The sequence below is a fragment of the Aplidium turbinatum genome, chromosome 13 (assembly GCF_918807975.1).
Source record: "Aplidium turbinatum chromosome 13, kaAplTurb1.1, whole genome shotgun sequence".
NCBI classification, from domain to species: Eukaryota; Metazoa; Chordata; class Ascidiacea; order Aplousobranchia; family Polyclinidae; genus Aplidium; species Aplidium turbinatum.
The window spans coordinates 17,025,731-17,046,037 of record NC_137484.1 but is presented as its reverse complement, the minus strand read 5'-3'; the positions used below and the strand labels follow the sequence as shown (position 1 = coordinate 17,046,037).

Below are 20,307 nucleotides of genomic sequence, written 5' to 3'. Positions count from 1 at the left end.
CCATGCGACGCAATTACTTTATAGCCAGTGCCAGGCGAGTGGTCGCTGGATTTAATAAACGAATTTGCTTGTCAAGCAAAATAGGGTAAAATCTACCAAATGACCAAAGGTAGACACAAGCAGCACCCCTCCATCTGCAACGAGTTTCTGCACGTCTACTTGCAGAACACTCAGCTCGATAACATCCCCGAAAAGATGCAGATGTTTGATGAATGGACTTCCATCACCAAGCCTGGGCAGAGACATTTGCCACTCTACCAACTATGCGAAGTTCGGGGCCACTTGACATCAAGGTGCCCAACCAAAAGACGACAAACTCAGGCCGATCCCCTCGAGACCGGGCGTCCAAGACGACCAGAAAACGGGCGCCAGCGAGGAGATCAAAACGCTCTCTGGACAGAAGCAACGAACGCTTGTTCCAAAAGTCGTAGGCCGCTTTCCTTGCGAGGAACCCGCAAGCCAACGCACGGCCACGCATTTCCCCTCTTAAAATAAGAAACACGTAGCCTACAACTCAGAGTCGTCGCCCACCAGGCAACAGATCACCTGCTCTGTTTGCCAGTCATCAGGCTTTTACTAGCCTGATTGCGGAGCTGCACCACCAAAGTTCCGAAACAACAGGGCAAAGAAGCGTAAGAACCCCACCACGAGCGATGATGGCTTTACCATCGTGGGTCGCGGATGGAAACACAACCCCAAAACCCCCGTGTAAAGCAGCCTTTCTTCAGCTGCCGAGAAGTTGAATAAATACGTTTCCAACACACTGGACACCAAGACATCGACTCCAGAAGAGCCCTCAAAGAAGCGGAAATCGGTTTCTCAATCAGTATCTCTCATGGCGACGACTCCAAAAGACCACCTCGCATCTCACGCCAGCTCCGAGGTTATGCCAGTCTCAATTGACAACGACCACCTATCAACTAACTCGGAGTCTGTTTCTTCGAGAGTCTCTGCGGGCTGGACTGCCGGGGACCTCTCCTCACCACCGAAATGTCTTCAGTTCAGTGGATGAGCTCACGGACTCAGACGACGACCCCTTCGTCCAGACGGCCTATTCCATCCTTTTTTCTTTCTTTAATCATGTTAGTAGGTAAAGAGAGTGACGACTCGGACGCCGAACTGGGAAACCTCAAGGTTGGCTCAATGAATATCAACGAAATATCCAAAAAATTGCGAGATGTCAAAAAATTCTTTACATCTCACAGACTCTCTGTACTAGCCATACAGGAAACACACAGGACCCCGACTGATAGACTCGAGACGTGGGCACAACACAACAACTACATAGAATATGCGAACATCGAACCTGACAAAACCCCCTTTATGCAGGGATGATGTTCGTAGTGAAAAAAGACTTACATGACAGGTCCGTTATCACACACCACACCATATTACAAAACCGAGTACATCATCTCAACATCTAAAAAAGCAACGCTAACACAAACATCTTCAACGCATATCTTCCGCAGAGCAGCGTGGAGAGAAAGTCCTGTATAGAACTGCTCTCTGAGGCTATGTTGGAATATGACCATCAACATGTGGTCTTGGGCTACTCGGTGATTTTAACGTGATCCTCGATCCGAGAATAGGCCTACAAGAATATTCATACAGAAAACTGTTCACTTTCTCAAACCACAACAGTAGGACCAGGATAGACAGAATATACATAAATGAACATGCACTTTAAAATTATCAGAACATAAAACATGGATGCTTCACATCATCAGACCACTGCACATTACTGATTTCATCTCCAGTATCAACACCACATTTAATGGGGTGAATATTCATACAAAATCAATAACAGCACATTAGACATCATATATATCATAATATCAGACATCATAATATCCACACATCATAACAGAGCTCGAAACTGTCTGGGAAGACTGAACTATTTGCGTACCGCAAACGGAACCACCAAACATGCTGACATGGTGGGATCAAGGCAAACAAATGTTGAAAAATCGACTGATTGAACTCTCGCAAGATGTCGCACTCAAGCGAAGAGAAAATTACAATCAGGCCAAAAACATGCTTCACACTCTGGACGCTCACCCGAACCACATCCTGGAAGAGCGTCGACCGGAATTCTTGGAAAAAATCAAAAACTTCTACAACTACAAAGCAATCGGATCTCAAATCAGACCCAGAACAACTCCAATAAGCGATGAAGAACCCTCCAAAAACTTCTTCAAAGCAAAAGAGCAAAATTTTAGAAGCAGCTCTACCACTGAGATACACGATGTAAACAACACAACTCTCACCAGGAAAGAAGACATAGGCCTACTCATAGAAGTACACAACTTCTATCACTCCCTATGGGGTGTAGAAGACGACATCAACTCTTAAGAACAGGACCGATATCTGAACATTCTGGGAGAGGCCAAAATTGACGAAGACACAGGTGAACAAGCGGTGCAGCTGATAACTCTAAAAGAAGTAAAAACCGCCATCAACTCTCTTAAAAAAGATTCTGCACCTGGATCCGATGGCCTCGGCGCATTGTTCTACCAAAAGTGCTGGCACTTCCTGAAACACGACATGTTGGAAATGCTTACAAATTGCTGTTTGAGGAAAACAATGATTCCCTCCATGAGAGAAGCAAAAGTGAAGCTGATCTTTAAAAATGGTGAAAAAGAAAAGCTCAAAAACTGGATCTCACTCCTCAACACAGACTACAAAATTTTGAGTAAAATCCTCTCTAACAGACTCACACCCATGATCACAAACCTGATTTGTCTAAATCAGAAATGTAGATTGCCAAACCGCAGAAAAGAGCATGTCACAATGAACATGCAAGCAGCCCTGGAAGCATCTCAAATACAACACAAGGACTTGTACATCATGATAACTGACTTTGAAAAAGTCTTTGATAGAGTTAGTCGCTCCTTTCTTTTTGGAATCTTTAAGAAACTCGACGTGAAACCAATAATGACCCATCTTTGGTTTACAACAAAACAAAAAGGAAGATAGAAATAAGTGGAGCCTTAACCAAACGAATTAACGTCAAAAGGGGCATTCGACAGAGATGCCCTCTCAGCATGCTCTATTTCATAATCTGTGCTGATGTACTCACCCGCTAGTGCCCACTAGTGGGTTTCGGGCGGGGAGGGGTGTCGAGATGATGCTCACAAGGCCCTGTCTATGACGTAAGCTTACCATTCTTGAAAGAAAAAACAGCTGTGTTTTTTTATCTTACTTGCCACTTGCACATCAACGCTTTTCCTAAACATAAAAAGAGTTCTCTTTCGCCTAGTGCTGCTGGCTGCAAGGCTAACTTAATCTCTGAATGCAAAAAAACATACCCTCCCTCAAGTGCCTTGGCAAAGCAAAAAATGATAATTTTTTGTCATTTTATTTAGCCGAATGTGGGTTTAGTGTTGATGAGGATTTGCTGCATGCTAAGATAAATCAACTAGAAATCACCAAACGTGGTGATTTAAGACTGAAACTACCTAAACTGGAACCTCAGACCAGTAGCATGTAGCCCGCATCAAGCGCAGAGCTCCCATCAACAACATTATTGAGTAGCCAATAGAAATCAATTTCAATCAAGTTCGTGCATTTATAGTTTATATCATCAAATATAGTTGTTACTTTCTAAAACCTCTACAGCCTGTTTCACCCTAAAAAGGAGATCATCAGAAGGTCCTTATTCAAATAGAATAGCAGAATATTCTATTTGAATAAGGACTTTCTGGTGATCTCCCTTTTAAAGTGAAACAGGCTGGAGGTTTTAGAAAGTAATATTTGATGTAATTTGCTCTGCTTGGCTTTTTGCTTGGCACTGAGCACTTTTTGTAGTATTAATAGTATTTATAGTTCATATCATGTGGTAGGTTAAGTATTGCAGTGACTTAGCAAAAACAAACGCTTTCAAAACATGTCATGGTTGTGGTGGGCCTGGGGCCTGAGATTTTTTAAAGACAAAAGTAGGACATGAGTTAAAAGTTTGCTGTGAACTACTGGACAAATATTTGAAAACCAGATTAGCGAGTGACAATTTAAACATTTCGACGCCTTCGGCTATGCTCGTTTTCACACCGAGCTTGTGGTTACAAACGAGAAACTAGTGATCTGATGTGAGTAAACAAATTTATAATTAATTCAATTTTTGCATTAGAAATTTATATGTACCCTTCCAAGTGTGTACATGCACTGTGCACTCACAGAACTTCACCAACCCAAGCATGGGAGTGCTCAGTGCTGACGAATTGACAACAATTGTTTTCTATTCTGTTAGATGCGACAACACATTTTATTTACTTCAAACACTGATGAAGGGTTTCAACAAACTGAGCTATCGATTATCTACCACTAAGTATAAAACCTAAGCTATGACACATAGTTTTTCAGCGTAACACAAGTAGCTACCGTCAAGTTTGAAGAAAATATTATAAAGTATCTAAACATTGAATTTTAACATGTTACGTTTCCGGACTGGTTACGTTAAGCAAAGTTTGTACAATAAAAAAGTAATAACAAAAGCTCAAACTAAATCCTACAAACAAAATTAGTTGAGGTTTAATACGTGAAGGTATGTGACTTATGTCAATAAACTCTATCAGCGTCTACCCAGTAGCGGCAGTGGCCTACGCTGGGGAGACGGAAGCATTGAGACAAAATTCTACTTCTAAAATTTTGAATTTCTACTGTAAGATGTAGTATGGTAAACCTGAGCTTTTGCTGATGTCCAATGTCCATACCAATCAGTCCCGAGCTAATGTTTGTTGTCGAAACATGGATTGCACTCAAATCGAAAGGTTATTACTTAAACCCACCAGGCTATATATTCTTACCAAATGCTTAGGTAAACAGTCACTGTGGAAGGATAGAAATTTACTTAAGTGACAATATGTGGACCTCGTTTACACCAAACGTGATGACTTTATAATCAGATAAGAAAATCATTTGAGTCTTTTCGCAAATTTACGTGGCACCCCTGGCAACATTTGTGGCACACCAAAGTGCCGCAGCGCTAAGTCTGGGAACCGCTGTCCAGGAGCGTTGAGAAGATAATTTGATCCCGTTACCAATGAGGTCATCGAACCCCAAATCAAAACACTTCTAAAAAAAACTATGTTTAAAGAATATACGTTGGTTTCTTGAAGTTCCTGGGCCCCTTGGAAAAGATATCTAATTTCATCCTGGAACCGAGTCCAAAAGTATCCTACCCTCAGGAATCGAAAGAGACTACCCAAGAGTATCCTACTCCTGTCAACGGTACTGCCGCTGTCATACCTGAAAGATTTGCAGATTGATTCTTTTTGGTTGGCTTGTTTGTCGTTCCTAGTTTTTTAATTGTTGTTTTTAGAGTGTCATTCTTTGATTTCTCTTTCAAATGTTTCAGAATTCATGCCTATGCAACTTTGAAATAACCTTTGCTTATCACCTTGCCTTGGAAAATTTATGATGTTACAAAGCTCATAAAACAGGTTTGTCACTTATTTAAAACGTTTTAAAAGACACCGCACTTTTTATATCATACATAAAAGCAATTTCTGTAGGAAAAGCATATAATCATTAACCACAGCCTGGCAATCCCTCAAGCATGCAATTTTATGGTAGGTATGAGTCATAGCGATATATGCAGTGACGTACCCAGGAGGAGGCTATTGGACCATACCCTTCAAAAATGTTGATTTATTTTAGCGTTGTTGTGATTGTGTAGTGAAGCCATGTTATTTTTTGAGAGTGGTCTTGGGTAGCAGGGCTGTATTAACTGCCCCTCGTACTCCGGGGGAGGGGGTCACCGCTGTTTAGGGCCCTTCTCGTTTCAGTTTGTTTAATATTTTTTTAGTTACTTGAAATGAAGATATATTTTAAATATTGCTACAGAAGCTCGATATTCAATAGCTTAAATCACGCAAGACCCTATTTACCGCTTCCAAAGCCCCGCTTAGTGGGCCCACATCTCTGTTTAGGGGCCCGCCCATATTCATATTTAGTTGGTTCAGCGTTTTTCGTCGATTTTAAATAAAAAATGTGACGATACTGCTACAAAACTCGAATTTCATAGCTTAGGATGCATCCATAGGTTTTGTATTGCTGATCATCATTTGGAATGACTATTTTAGATCAGCGAAAATAATGAATCTATCTTCATTGGAGTTTCTACGCTCTCTCTTTCTTGAAAAATGTCTTTCAACAGTTGATAGCATATGACTTATCCAAAATTAAATGTTCGTGAAACGACGAAGATGTTCAATAATGGCATCCAGAAGTGTTGACAGAAGTTATCCAGCGTATAGCCTACTTTTGCATTCGAGATAATTTTTTTAATTCAAAAAATTTTTGAGAGGGGTAGAGCTTGCGGGTTGAATGCAAAACAGCCTACTTCAACAAGGTAGTTACGAAAATTTTGGCGACGTTTAGTTTCCTTCCGTATGCAAGCTCCCCCCCCCCTAAAAAGTTTTTGAATTAAAAAAAAATATCTCGAATGCCAAAGTATACGCTGGATAACCTCTGTCAACACTTCTGGATGCCATTATTGAACATCTTCGTCGTTTCACGAGCATTTAATGTACAGTAAGTACAGTGACATACATAAAGACCGTGAGAGTTTGTATTTCACCAACAGATAGCCTCGGCTACCTTAAATTTTGGTCAGACTATTACTGTGACGTATAGCAGGAGTGTGCAACCTTTATTGCAGGAGGGCCAGATATGAATAACTGGGTGAAACCGCAGGCCGCACGTTTATTTAACATATGATTTTTAGTAGTTGCAGGCACAAAAGAGTATTTTTTTGTTATTCATATTATTCTTATATTAGGGGTTATCTCCTTCCAGAAATAATAAGTTAGGACGCATACATTTCTGAAGAAAACTGCTATTCAAATTTATTGTCACACCGTCTTTAAACGAGCTCAGTGAGAAGTTTGCAGCTGGCTTCTTTTCCCGACGACTTTTTCCAAATTTACTTTAATGGATACTATACTTTACTTTAATACTTTACTTTAATGATCGCAATTCGAAGTCCATTTTCCAAGTGTTCGTCTGTCAGAACCGATCAATAGGGAGATTTCATGACGCTCGTTTTAGAAAAAAATGTTCGCACAAATACGTTGAGCCAAAAAGTGCCATTTTTGAAGCCATGGATTTTTCAAATGTGGAAAGTCATCTTAGTTGAAATGCTTTCGGTAAAAATCGCCAAGATTCATTTCTAAATACTTTGCTTTCAAATCCGTTTTCTCTTGAAGATCCATCAGTTCAAGTTATATCTTCTGGTGCTTTGTTAATGTCTGTGTTGAATGGCGAAGCGAATATACCAAACAAATGTTCATGAGATTTGAAGTCCTTGAAACGACAATTTCAAGGAAATTCATACAACAATTTTTCAAGTTGGTCAGCAAATTCAGTTTTCTTCTCAGGATGCATTCCATAGTCTCTTGGAAAGTGGAAAAGATTTCCTGTCTGTACGTGAGCTTTCCAAAGTCGTAGCCTACTTTGTTCATAATGCCTTTTATGTGACCATACATTTTTACGTTCCAAATAATTAAATACAATGGATTAGCGGTGGCCGGTGGGAGACTTCTAAAATGGTTAACAGAAGGTGCGAAATCTACAATAATCCACTCCACAATGAATTGTTCACACGTACCAGACTAAACTAAATTATAAACACGTTTCGCGGACCGCACACAATTCAAAATTGGCACATCTTCGCGGGCCACATAATTTTTCTTCGCGGGCCGCATTTGGCCCGCGGGCCGCACGTTGCACACCCTTGACGTATAGTATTAGTCTATTCTTGATAAAAAAAAAGTCAAGTTATATCGAACGCTCCCCTCTCCCTGTAAGAAATCCAGCGTACCCGACTAAACATACCCTCAATACGCGTGGTTCACTGAGTTGAGTAAGCTAACTACGTCGTCTACGTAAAACATTATATACGACGCCATGTTAAGACTGTTATATCACATTTTTTGTTTTCAATACAAAATCTATCTAGATGAGTAAACTGGTTGCTGCAAACAAAAAAATTATTGTCAATGCCAGCTGAGTAGATGATATGCTAATCTTGCACAATACGACTTACTGGTTATTGATTGATTGAATCTTCCTGGCAGTTTCGCATACTTGTAGAGGCGTTGAACCAATGACGCAAACCCGGTCACCGAGATCGACAGAATGAAGTTTCCGATTGTTGAAGCGTTGTTGTCGAGAATTATTCCATCCATTAGATGCCCGTGAATGGAGAACAGTCCTCAACATGCGTTGCTCAAGCTCACACCCAGAGAGTCGAACTAGCGCCGCTTGATCTTGAAGCTCCTTCGTGCACAAAGTCACGCGATAACCAACTGAGCTATCGGGGTGGAGTTAGCAAATGGGCGTTTTTTTCAATTCGTTTTGGTTTCGATTCAAAAAAATTTTGATCCCCACCTCCAAAAATTTTGAATTAGCAAATTGGAGAACGCTAGAAAAAATTGCAAGCAATACTTCAATACCAAGAGAAATGTTTCTTTGTTCATCTCGGTAACCGGGCTGCGTCAGCGGGTTGTCATAAAATCTTTGCAAGGGTGCGACACAGCCAAGATTAAGTCACCAAAGAGGCTTTCTCATTTCGAGAAAAAAGTTTTCACAATCCATCAATGAAACAATTGCATTCTGCACTTTCTGTCTTCCTAACAAGAAGAAAGGCTTAATTAAACATAAAAAAATCAAAAAAGTTAGGTCCTGCCTAATTTTGTGCTATGGTACTGTATGAACACGTAAAAACAAATTTTGAGCCGTTGTATTGTAAAAAGAAGCGCTCACTTTGGAGCGTCTGTTAAATCGGCCTCTAAAGGACTACTTTGCGTTTAGGAAGCTTGCAAACTAAATACCCCTATCTCTTTTCGGCAGTTCTATCATACCATTAACATCACCAACGTTTCTTGTATTTAAAATCAAGGTCTGCTGAACTGAGATTCAAAGTAAACTTTTAAATCAACCTTCCATTCAAAAAACAAATAATATTAACGTAAATGCCGTCAGACGATACTTTACACCGAACACAAACTGAGAAGAAGGGCGTCGCCTTTCTTTACATAGATATTTGAAAAAAAGGCATTTGAAAAGGCAAGCGCTAACAAATAATAACGCAATGCAAGAGCACCATCACTACTCAAGAGCCGACAAGCAGCTCTGGCACTGCGCATGAGGCAATCGAGCCCACGGAACACAAATGCAAAGTGAAATTGGGAGATATCTTGCATCAAAATGTTGAGCAAGGTTGCGGAATTGGAGGTTTATCTGCTAAATTTAGCTCTTTTTCATCGATACTTGCGTTTTTTGGTTTAGTGGCTGCTTTTGGGCTAATTTTGAAAGTGCACTTTACTAAATAGGCTGATGATGCTAGCGCATCAGTGCTTGAAAAAGATTGCCTCATGCGCAGCCAAATTTGTTAACATTTTATAAATAGTTGTGGCTAATTGATAAGAAAGACCTGGGGAATTTTGTTTTGTGGGACCGAATATGCCGCTACAAAGGTGTTAAATCTCTTCCAGTAGTCTGCTCACAGTTCAGTAGTGGCATCAAATGTAGCAAACTTAGATAAAGAGCCGGGAACATCGTGAATCCGGAGTGGTAAAAGAAGAGACCTTCGGTCCTTGAGGCTCACACGATGAAGACGAGGTAAAGATAGCCTTCCTGCTGTTGGCTGTGATCTCAGGAAGGTGTTCTTGTAGACGAAAATGTTATGTAACGAAAAGACCAGAATAGTTTCATCCAGCCACTTATGCGAGGAATCAGTTTCATTTTTAACGATAATAATTAAAACAAAACTAAGAAATCAGCTGGATGCCGAAGCAGAGCTACGTGTCTCAGAAACTTTTTAGATGCTTGCTTTGACTCGCATCTTATTGGCAGCGTAACAGCAGTATATTTCCCACTAGGCAAACATTGATCTTGCATATAGATTGATATTTTTTCTTGTTACGCAACGACAAGTTTGGGTAATAAAAGATTACAAATATTTGTTGTATATGCTACGATCTTTCACTGCCGGTCCACGAATATTTTTCTAAATTTTCCCCCGATGTCAAAATGTTGGAAACCCCTGCATTACCCTACCTCAGTAGTATAACAGTTCAACAGATTGGGCACATCTATAGCCTATGTCATCACGTGTGGTTTGCTGAACATACTACTTCGAACTCAGTAGGCTATAGAATTTATTCAAATCCATTTTGTGCAGGTTAGTCATGTGTGAAGAAATGCTTTATTACCTAATGTTTTATTATTTTGATGGTCATATATGTTAGTTTCGTACACTGCAACAAAAATGTTCGTTATAGCTACTACTTACTAGGCTACGGTTAGGAACATTTTCATTGATGCGTTTGCCATTTTTGAGAAGTGAGGCTTATGAACAGATTATTGCAGCACTAACAGAGTGATTAAAATTTTCAGAACCAAGCAATCATAAACGCGAAACCTGTTTTAAGAGGTTTGAAGTTCTCTCATGTACCGGTAGCCTATGTCAGAGTCAAGAAACGACCAAAATAGTGTAACAACTTGTTAACCTTTTTTGGGGGCAAGTCCTCAGATCCCAGCCTAGTTTTATATTTCTCATTCTATTGTGTCATCTAGGGAAAAGAATAAAGAAAGCGTAAAAATCTAGTTTTTAGAAAAATTTATTTAAACGTTCGCCCAAAGTTAGAAAAACCTGAAAATTTCTGCAAAATGTGACAAATCAGGCCGTATCTTTAGGTGGCCATGGTTAGCATTTAAAAAACGTTTTTGGACATACTTTGTATTTATACGAGCCGTGTCATATCACATTCTATACTTTTTGCCAGAAACAATCTGCTCCAGCAACTCCTTGTTATTAGAAATTGCTTCATGGATCTCATGGCAGCTCAGGTATATTTTTATCTTTAGGCCTACTTGTAGCTGGGATTTGACTGTCATTTCTCTAAGTCTGTTCCTTTCCTTGGTCCACTGCACCGAAACAAAAGAGAACACTTTCCACAAACGTAATGCTGACCGGAAGGGAGAAAATGATGCTAACCAGCTTGTAGAGCAGTCGAAAAGAGTTGTTTCCGGTAGGGATCTTCATCTTGACTTGACTTGACCTCACTTGACCTCAGGTTCATCCTTGCTGAACACATCATTTGAAATATTTTTGAGCAGAGCGTTAACAGCCGAGACCTTATCGAACAGCTCATCTTTCATTGCCAATAGTGGATCAACTTGCTTCGCCAACCCCTTGACTTCCTCGCATTCAATTGCTTGATCTTTCAGCAGCGTCCAGTTGATGTGCGTTGAAGGCTTCTCAAATCAATACTACTTGTTGATATATTCCAAAGTAATGGTGTAGAACTCCTGGAAGCTCGCTTTGAGAACTTTAAGATGCTCTTCATCGACTATTCTTAGTAGTTCGTCTGTTGTTGCTCTGAAAAACCCTGAACACTGGCGTTGCAATATTTTGATCTTGAAAGATTCAATTATCTCTGCCAGTTCTGGAAACAATGCAGTTGACTTTTGCAGGAGTGAAAGTGGTTTATTGAAGGGCAAGAGAGCGCTGTGGAGGAATGATACGATGATCAGTGACTCTTCTGATTTAAAGAAATCCTCCAATATTCTTGGTGGATGTTTCAGCGAAAGAAAATGCGCTTTGAGTGGTTCCCAGAGATCGATCATTCGTTCGAGTACAGTATCAAGTGTGGTCTATCGAGTCGGCGTGTGTGTTGGTAGAGTCGAGTAGTTGCTGTCAAGCTCCTCACAGAAAGGCTTGAGCTTCATCGTTCTACCAGTTTGGCTTTTGAAGCATAGCATCTTTTCACATATAAACTAGGTGGGCAATTGCCCACCTAGTCCCTTTGCTTGCCCCCCTAGCCCTTTCTTTGCCCCCCTAGTTTGAAACTAGGTGGGCAATTCTTAAGACTTAATTTTCGTTTAAATTAGATCCAAGTTAAAGAATGAACAGCTAATCAGTGGTTCTCAACCTTTTTTTGGCTGTTACCCTAATCTCTACCCAGTGCCGGTCTTAGGGCATTTCGGGCCCTGTGCGGAATATGATTTGCGGGCCCCAATGACAATGATCCAATTCAGTAGCGTAGCTAGGTATTTTGAAAGGGGAAGGGGGGTTTCACGGTCGGCGGCGAAGCTTGACGGTGTGATCGCCGAAGGCGACACCCAGCGGCGGGGGGTCTGGGGGGCCTCCCACAAAAAATTTTGAAAAATTACTTTGAATTTGGGGCATTCTGAGAGCATGTTCAACAAAAATTTGGGTATGAATATTACTGTAAAATGGTGCTGTCAGGTGGCATGGCAAAAGGATAAGATCATACATTCTTGGGCATTTTTCGGAAATAAAGCTATGTTATGTCTAGATGCAACCTATTTCGTTCCCTGAAAAATTCGTATCCCGATTTCGTACCCTGAAATCGAAGTAACAAAATCAAGTTTCGTCCCCTTAAAAGATCGAGAGAAATTTGAAATGTTTGCGGCAACTCCGATTAGCAACTTCGGCTATGTTGTTTTTTTTCTCGATCTTTTCAGGGGACGAAATAGGTTGCACCCGTTGAGTCTTTCTTGTTGCTAATTCCTTTGTTGAATTCACTTGTTGAATTTTTCTATTGGAAATGACAAAACTACTGCTTTTTCTGAGTAAATTGCGGGCCCCCTAATTTGCGGGCCCTGTGCGATCGCACGGTTTGCACACCCCAAAGACCGGCACTGTTCCACCTTGAAGTGAGCCAATTACCCCCAAGATCAATTTTCAAAAACAAAAGTGTTTATTGCTATGTATTTCAAAAGGCTAACTATGACAATCAAAATGCAATACAATGCTGAATACAAGATGACAATGCGTGGTAAACATTCAATGCGAAGGTTGGACCTGGAATTCAGGCGCCAGCTTTGTGATCCTGGGCTTTGTGGTAGGCTACTGAGGGCGATTCTTGTGTCGCTTTCGACATCCAGGCGATTGCGCTTCTTTGTCTTCATTCCCAAGACAGTTGAAAACCTTTGTTCACAGCGATACGTTGTTGAAAAAGATGTCAGGATATTTAACGCAGTGTCCCTAATGTTGGTGCGTCCTGGAGTCTGCCAAACCAAAAGGGTTCCAACAGGAATATCTAAAGAAGGGCCTGTAGGCTAAGGCTTGTAATACGTCTGACAATAGAAGGGCTTCTGTTTATCGTAAATAATCTCTGTTTACCGTAAAATGATAATTGGCACCGATAGTAGTTTTATAAATCTTGTTATGATAACCTGCATTGCACTATTAGCATCAGTCCTTGATGCTTTTTGCATGCTTATGGTTAGCCTACTTGTTAATTCAACTACCCGTATAGCTTACTTGCTTTACATCTAGCCTACTGCAAAGGTTTTGTGAAGAAGAACAGCTTATTGGTAACTTTTCAACTGTCTTTTCAAACAAGTAGGCTAATCTTTAAATATGCTCTACATAACATTCACTAACTGTCTTCTGTAGCTGACTGTACCAGCTGCACTACAAAACTTTCTGCAATTTTGAAAAGAACCGCATGCTTCACGCGCTACAAACTACTGCCCTGGTAGTGTCATAAGAATAAGGCAATCGCTGTGAGCCTTCGCATCCCCTTGGATTCCAATCCAAGCCTTTCCCCTTGAAATCAAGTTTTAACGCTTCGGTCATTCGGAGGAGTAATAGCCTAAATTCTTCTTTGGCCGGAAAGTGGTCACCATCTATCTGGCTGTCATTACATGTGAAGGGCTCAGCGCAACATTGGAGACTAGCCGTGTCTAAATTCGGAAAGTAGTTGGCCTTTGTCCATCGTCTTGGCTTGCTGGCCTAAGTGGTCAGCTATGTCCTCCTTCAACGCCGCTGTCAACTCAAGTCCATTGCCTACGAAGTAGGCTACATGTCAAGCGTCTGAAACTGCACTACTGTGCCTCTTCCAACTCGCTTGTTCCACAATTTAACCTTTACGATAAATGCAGCTACGGCTACTTTGGTGTCGATCACAGTTACATTCTTGCCTTGAATTAAAAGATTGTCTTTGTTCAATTCACCAAAGATATCAGCCAGGTAGCACAGCTGGGAAATCCATTGTTGGTTAGGGAAGTATTCAGCCAAGTCGGACTTCTTTTCTTATCAGCCTTCTTTTCTATCATGGACAGCCTTACGAAGTTCGACCAGGCGGGATTATCACTTTGCAACGAGACAGCCATTGTACTTCTGTGTGGTACAGTAATGCTTCGTATCTTTCTCCCATCTTCTTGCACAGTTCCTTGAAAAGACGGCTGTTCAATTCCTTCGCTTTTATAAAGTTTACAACCTTCGCTCGCTTCACTGTTTCCAAATCAGGTCTTGTTACCCCCCAGAAATAGGCAAATTACCCCCGGGGGTAGCCTAATTTACCCCCAGATTGGGAACCATTAAGCTAAATGGAAAGCTTTAGCATAGCCTACATTTAGAACTTCTTAGCCTACCTTTGACCTTACTTATAATATCCTTAGCCTAATGTTCCATTCAAGCAGATTAATTATCAATTTATGTTGTGAGTAGCCTACCTCAAATTTTGTGTGAGATCCTAAATGTCTGAATTACCGAAATTTGTTTCCGGATTTTCATCAAAATAAAATACCAGCTCTTTAGAATCATCTAATTCTGCAAAGATTCAACTCATTATAATATCTTAGCAGTTGTGTTTCATATAGGCTATTATAATAGTTGTTTCTTTTTACTTTAGTACAAGAGACCTCTGCAACTAAATGTTGCTAGATGAAATTTTTGTTACATTATTATTTACAAAATATTGTGGGCGGGGATGAATATAGGAATCAATTATGGGTCTCAAAAGTTTAGTCTAGTTATAATATGCTTTTTTACCCACAATTTGCCTGAGAAATCTACATTTTTAAGCTTAGATGTTTTACGCTCGGGAAAAAAATGCCCTTTTTTCCATCATTTACGCGCGAAAAGTGCCCTTTTTAACATAACTCTCGCGCTAAAAGTGCCTTTTTTTGAAAATTTGCCCACCTAGTCCCAATTTATGAAAAGATGCTATGTTTTGAAGTGGCTACCAATCTTCAGCACGATTGTTTCTATGTCAAGTGTGAGGCGCTCTGATCCCTTCTCTGCTGCATTATGCAAAATATGAGCAGGGCAGCCGACTGGGATCAGATGCAATGTTTGCTCTTTTAGACGAGAGAAGACGTTTTTTCTACTATGTTGTAATCTTCCAAAATTCACTGGTGCATTATCAGCACAAAAGGATGACAGCTGTTTCATGTCTGGGCCATTCTCTTGAATAGAGGAGAGAATAAAGTTCGTGATCTGTGCCGAGGTCTCGCCTGGCATCGATCGCAGGTCAAGAAGACGCACTTCCACTCCAACTTTGGCGTTGAAGAATCTGATAAGTAGAGAAAACTAATTAGACTAATTTTAGAATATTATGCAACACCGGATACCAGAGAAAAACGATCGAAGTTCTGTAATTGTTGAAAATAGAACAAAATAAGGATGCAAGTCGAAAATAAGGACATTTCTTCGAAATAAGGACATATAAGTTTTCTAAGACCTGGCCCTTCAAAATAAGGACAAATCTTAGAAATAATGACGGTATGGCAACCCTTCCTATACACATGCAGCCACTTTAAGAGGTCAATTCCCAGTAAGATCCCAATTACAGCAATGACATCGCCAACCAATCTTTCAACGTCTCGATGTGCACACACTGAAAAAGTTGACGTTAAGTTACGATAGTCGATGCGCACAATCACCGGAGCGCTCAAATCACCTCAACACAATGGCTACTAACGATGAGCAGAATTTCTCCACCACATCTGAGAAGAGATATCACAAACCAAACTAAATCAAAGACTTCAAGATGCTGGAAATATTTGGAATAACTCACCATTACAAAACATAATCCAACAAATACCAAACTCCCATCGACTAAAACCACGTCATCCCTTTTGCAGCCAAACAATCAAGAACCACGATCTAATCCATGAATGGAAAGAATATTAGACAGAAAATCGGCAATATGGTGGAGACATTATCGACGATCCAACGTTACCCCTCCCAGCTTCTCGACATGCAACCAGGGCCGGATTTAGGGGGGCAGAGGGTGCAGGTGCCCCGGCCCCCCCTTTTGAAGGGGGCCCCCCGACGTGGAAAAAAATGTGATTTTTTTTCTTTTAGCCTTTGAAGTTTCTGCAAAATGCTGTGCAGTGCAGTGCTGGATTAATGCTACCGTAGAGGTGGTTTTTTTTGCACGGGGCCCCCCGATGTAAAAGTGCTCCGTCCCGGCAGACACAAAACCCCCATCAGCTAAATCCGGCCCTGCATGCAACAGAAAGAATGGAACAGTTATAATAGAATTTTATCCCGTCATGGCCAAACTACTACCACTCTTCATCGATGGGCCTATCATAACACACCAATTTGTTCATATTGCGTAAAAAGCAGGCAAACTATTGATCATTTGATTTTACAGTAGACTGTCCATGGACTGCACTACCCAGTGGCTCCGAGAGGGGGGGGGAAGTCGGGCCAGTTTCCCCCCTAGCAAAACATTGTAAAGGAAAAACGAGTAGTTTTTTTATTATTGCACTTTTGAGGGGGGGCCATTTTTAGTACTAAAGTAAAAATGTACCAACTAAATAATCAACAAATTCTTACATGAAGTGCGTAGTTCCAAATATTTCTCAATCATTGTAAATGTCAATCTCGATGCTTCTCATCAAGAACAAATCATTTTTGTGTTAAGGTAGGCGATGTTGAACAGCTTCAAGACGTAAAATCTGAAGCTGAAATGATTTCTGTATCACGGAACGGTTTCGATTGTAGGCTATTGATAGTGTCAACTTGAAAACTGGTGCTGTTTTAGCTAAGCGGAAACTATTTTTGCTTGACAACTGAACCTTAACTTCAAAATCTGCGTTGGCCAGGCGTTGGATGTTGTATCCAAAATAAGTTATCTGGGAAAGTTAAAGGTATGTCCAAGCACGATTAAAGAAAGTAAATCCTGTATATTTTTTGTTTATGGATCATCATCATCAGTCATCATCTCCGTCTGCAGCAGATTGCGCATCAACATGAGTTATTTGCTTCCAAGAGTGGCGATTTTGAGCCAGCTCGCCCAGTGCCGCCAAGTTGAGTCCGGTCCATGATTGGATGTTATCTTCAATAACTGTCTTCAATTCTTTTCCACTTTTGATCATTTTTGATGGTAGAAAAATTTATGCGTTCCATGTTCTTCTCAATTGAACTTAGCCTACTTTTCTCTGAGTAAAATTGAATTTCTTTCAACATTCAATTTTAAGAACGTATTGATATGGAAAAAACTTCTTTTGATAAGAAAATCTTTAAATTTAGGCTACTTGATTATAGGCTACGTTATATTTATTTGCAGCAGAAATAACATTGTTGTTAACTATTTTGTCTAGAAAAAATTATAGCCTAAGCATAAAATATTGTAGTGCCTCACCTGCCTCCCCTGACTGCACGTTTTTGCCCTATCTTAGTACGAGCTGTTTTCGTACGCGGAAAGTTCGTCACGGCTATCTTAGCCCGGTGCTAATTAATCGCTAATAACGGGAGTTATAAAAATCACAGAGCCAAAATATTTTACAAGATAATAGCCATGTGTATTGTGTAGGCCTATTGTGCGTATCATAGACATTAATTTTTTTACCCAACAAATTTATTGAAATAAAGTGTTTGAGATGAAAAAAGTCAGAAAGTCGGTTTTTATTCTGATTTCCCGAAAATAGCTTCAAAATTGAAATTTTTGAATTATAACATAAAGTAGCCTAAATGCTAAATTAAACAAAAAATTAATTTTGCTCATAAATATAAGGCATTTTTGGGCGTTTTTAAACTTCAAAGTATAATTGCATTTATAATCTACAATGTAATTTTTTTGCTGATCTGATCTGACTCTGATCTGACTCTGATCTAAAAGTGCCCCGGGCCTCCCATCAGCTAAATCCGGCCCTAGTCTGAGGTCAAACAAATCGCTCCAAACCAAATGAAAAACAACAGCTATGCAAAAAAAGGACAGCATGTGTTTTACCAGTAAACAGATTCGTCTGTAGTCAGACCATAAACAATCCTTAATTTAATTATTTCTCTGAAGTGAACAACTTTACACAACCAAAGTCGACAGAGGTCCAGTTTTTTTAACACCTCTACTCTAAACTTTGAAAGCATCTAAGATTAGATCAAAAATCCAATCATTTTTTTAAAATTCACAAAAACAAAAATGTGGCCAAAATTGGATCACTTTCATCGTCAACAAAAGGATATATACGAAAGTTCTCTTCTGTATGATCAAAACAATTTTTTTTTTCAATTTTGTAATGGCACCACTGCACAAACTGCATTCAATGCATAGACATCTTATTATAACTAGACCGCGCATCGTCACTTCTCTCGTTTACGGTTTTTGAAGAAAGCAGGTTCAGACGTCAGCCATTATTAGTGTACCTATTCCGCGCGTTTGCCAATGCTTTTGTAGGGACCCGTAATGAATTTTCATTGTTTTTAATGCAATTCAATTTATTTTTCCTTGTCAGAATGCAAAATAAATGATATTGTGAAAAAGAAATACAGGAACAAAACCAACAAAAGGAAAAGGTGGCAAAACTATAATGGTTTAAGACGTGCATGAAAGGATCTAATATTGCGGTATATGAATCGATAAATATACAGTATAGTTAAGCACGGCCACCAAACCTGATACTTTAAAACAAGTAGAAGTAGATGAATTAATTAGTTAAGAATCAGTCGCCTCCTCGTTCCTGAAACAACTGGAGCGCCAATTCAGCAATGAGAACACGACTGAACACAACTTAACTTTTTACAAAATGTAATTCTCCTATAATATTTGCGTTTCTTAAAAAACTCAGTTGTTGTGAACAAATAATTGACAAAACAAATAGTTTTCTATGCAACAACACAACCGCAGCTTTTTACCAGGATTCTGTTCAATAGAGATTGATGGCTTTCGATTTTCTCCGTTGTAGCAAAACGTTGCATTATGACGTAAATTCGTGTGATTTCATCAACAATAACTTTTAAAGAAATAGCTTCAGTTTCAAGTTGCTGTGAGATAACAACTAATAAATATCTCCGCAATTCACCTAGTATGACGAAATCTTTATATGATTTCACCTTTGCTGTTCTACAATCGCAAACATATTGTTGGAATTTGTTAATTTTAAATTACCGTACGTAATTGCTTGCTTTTTCTTTTATTTTGAAAGTGCTTTATATACCTCCGCACAAACAAGTTTTACATATAATATAGTAGGCTAGGCCTATAGTATAGTATGACAATTGCGAAGAGAACATTTCCGCGTTCATTTCACAGGTATGGAAATATTGTGATACTTTTAGCGAGCTATGAGAAAATAGAAAATACTACTATTGTGACGATAACACTGGTTGGTTGGTTTTGAATTTTTATCCTCGGACTGACACTGACTAATTTCTTTTCCTTCTAGGCGGATATTTTTGTAATTTTTTTTGTTATATTTTGGACAAAAATTGTGGCGCTTTTCTTATAAAAAAACAAAACAAATGTGAAATCGGGCTTTCAATATATAGCCTAGCTACTACATTAGCCTATAACGTATCATGCTATTTTACGTTGCTTAGATTTCCAACCAATGAAGAACGAAGAAAATTATGGATTGCGAACGTCAAGCGTGCCAATTGGACACCTTCTAAACACACATTTATTTGTTCTGATCATTTCAAGGAAGAGTTCATGTATCGCTGTGGTGAGCGAGTGACTTTACGAGACAACGCTGTCCCCACTCGTTTTAAGGCATTTCCAAAGCATTTGAACAAGGTAATCATTTGAAAAACATACGAAAAGTTAACTGCCGCATGGGCTTAAATAAAAACACGACTAGCCTATTATTATTATGATTATGCGCACTGTTGGCCAATGATAGGCTATTTTTGAATTTAGTTCCAGTTTTCAAACAGCCTATAGCCTACCTTGTAGCCTATTTTGTATCTGCTTAATGAAGACAGACGCTTAGGCCTATGTGCATTGCGACTTGTAGGCTATGCAAGACGCATAAACATAACTCCAAATAAATAAAATTATTTGTAGAGTGACATATTGTGAATTTTAATTGGGTATATACTATAGGCTACTATGAGATCGCATAAGCTCTGTCGAGTAGAGGGGTTCAAGCAGACATAATCCTAATCTGCCACCATTGAAACATGGAACATTGGTGGGCCGAGTAGTTAAAATATCAGACTTGTCTGGCTGTAGACACCAGGAGGTCTAGGTTCGAAACCTGAGTCTGTCTGATGTGCTCTAAGAAGAGCGAAACCGGTCACGGAATCCTTGTTCACTT

The 20,307-nt window shown here is 39.7% G+C and overlaps 1 protein-coding gene across 1 annotated transcript in view; it reads left to right on the top strand.

Moving 5' to 3' along the window:
• The first annotated feature begins 10,081 nt into the window (after positions 1–10,081).
• The window catches only part of LOC145782472 (peroxisome proliferator-activated receptor delta-like), a 95,860-nt gene continuing 85,634 nt past the window's right edge, over positions 10,082–20,307 (top strand). The window contains exons 1-2 of the mRNA XM_082594268.1: positions 10,082–10,183; positions 19,589–19,784. Coding sequence (XP_082450394.1) covers positions 19,701–19,784 — 84 coding nt within the window. The 5' untranslated portion in view covers positions 10,082–10,183; positions 19,589–19,700. The remainder of the gene's footprint in view (positions 10,184–19,588; positions 19,785–20,307) is intronic.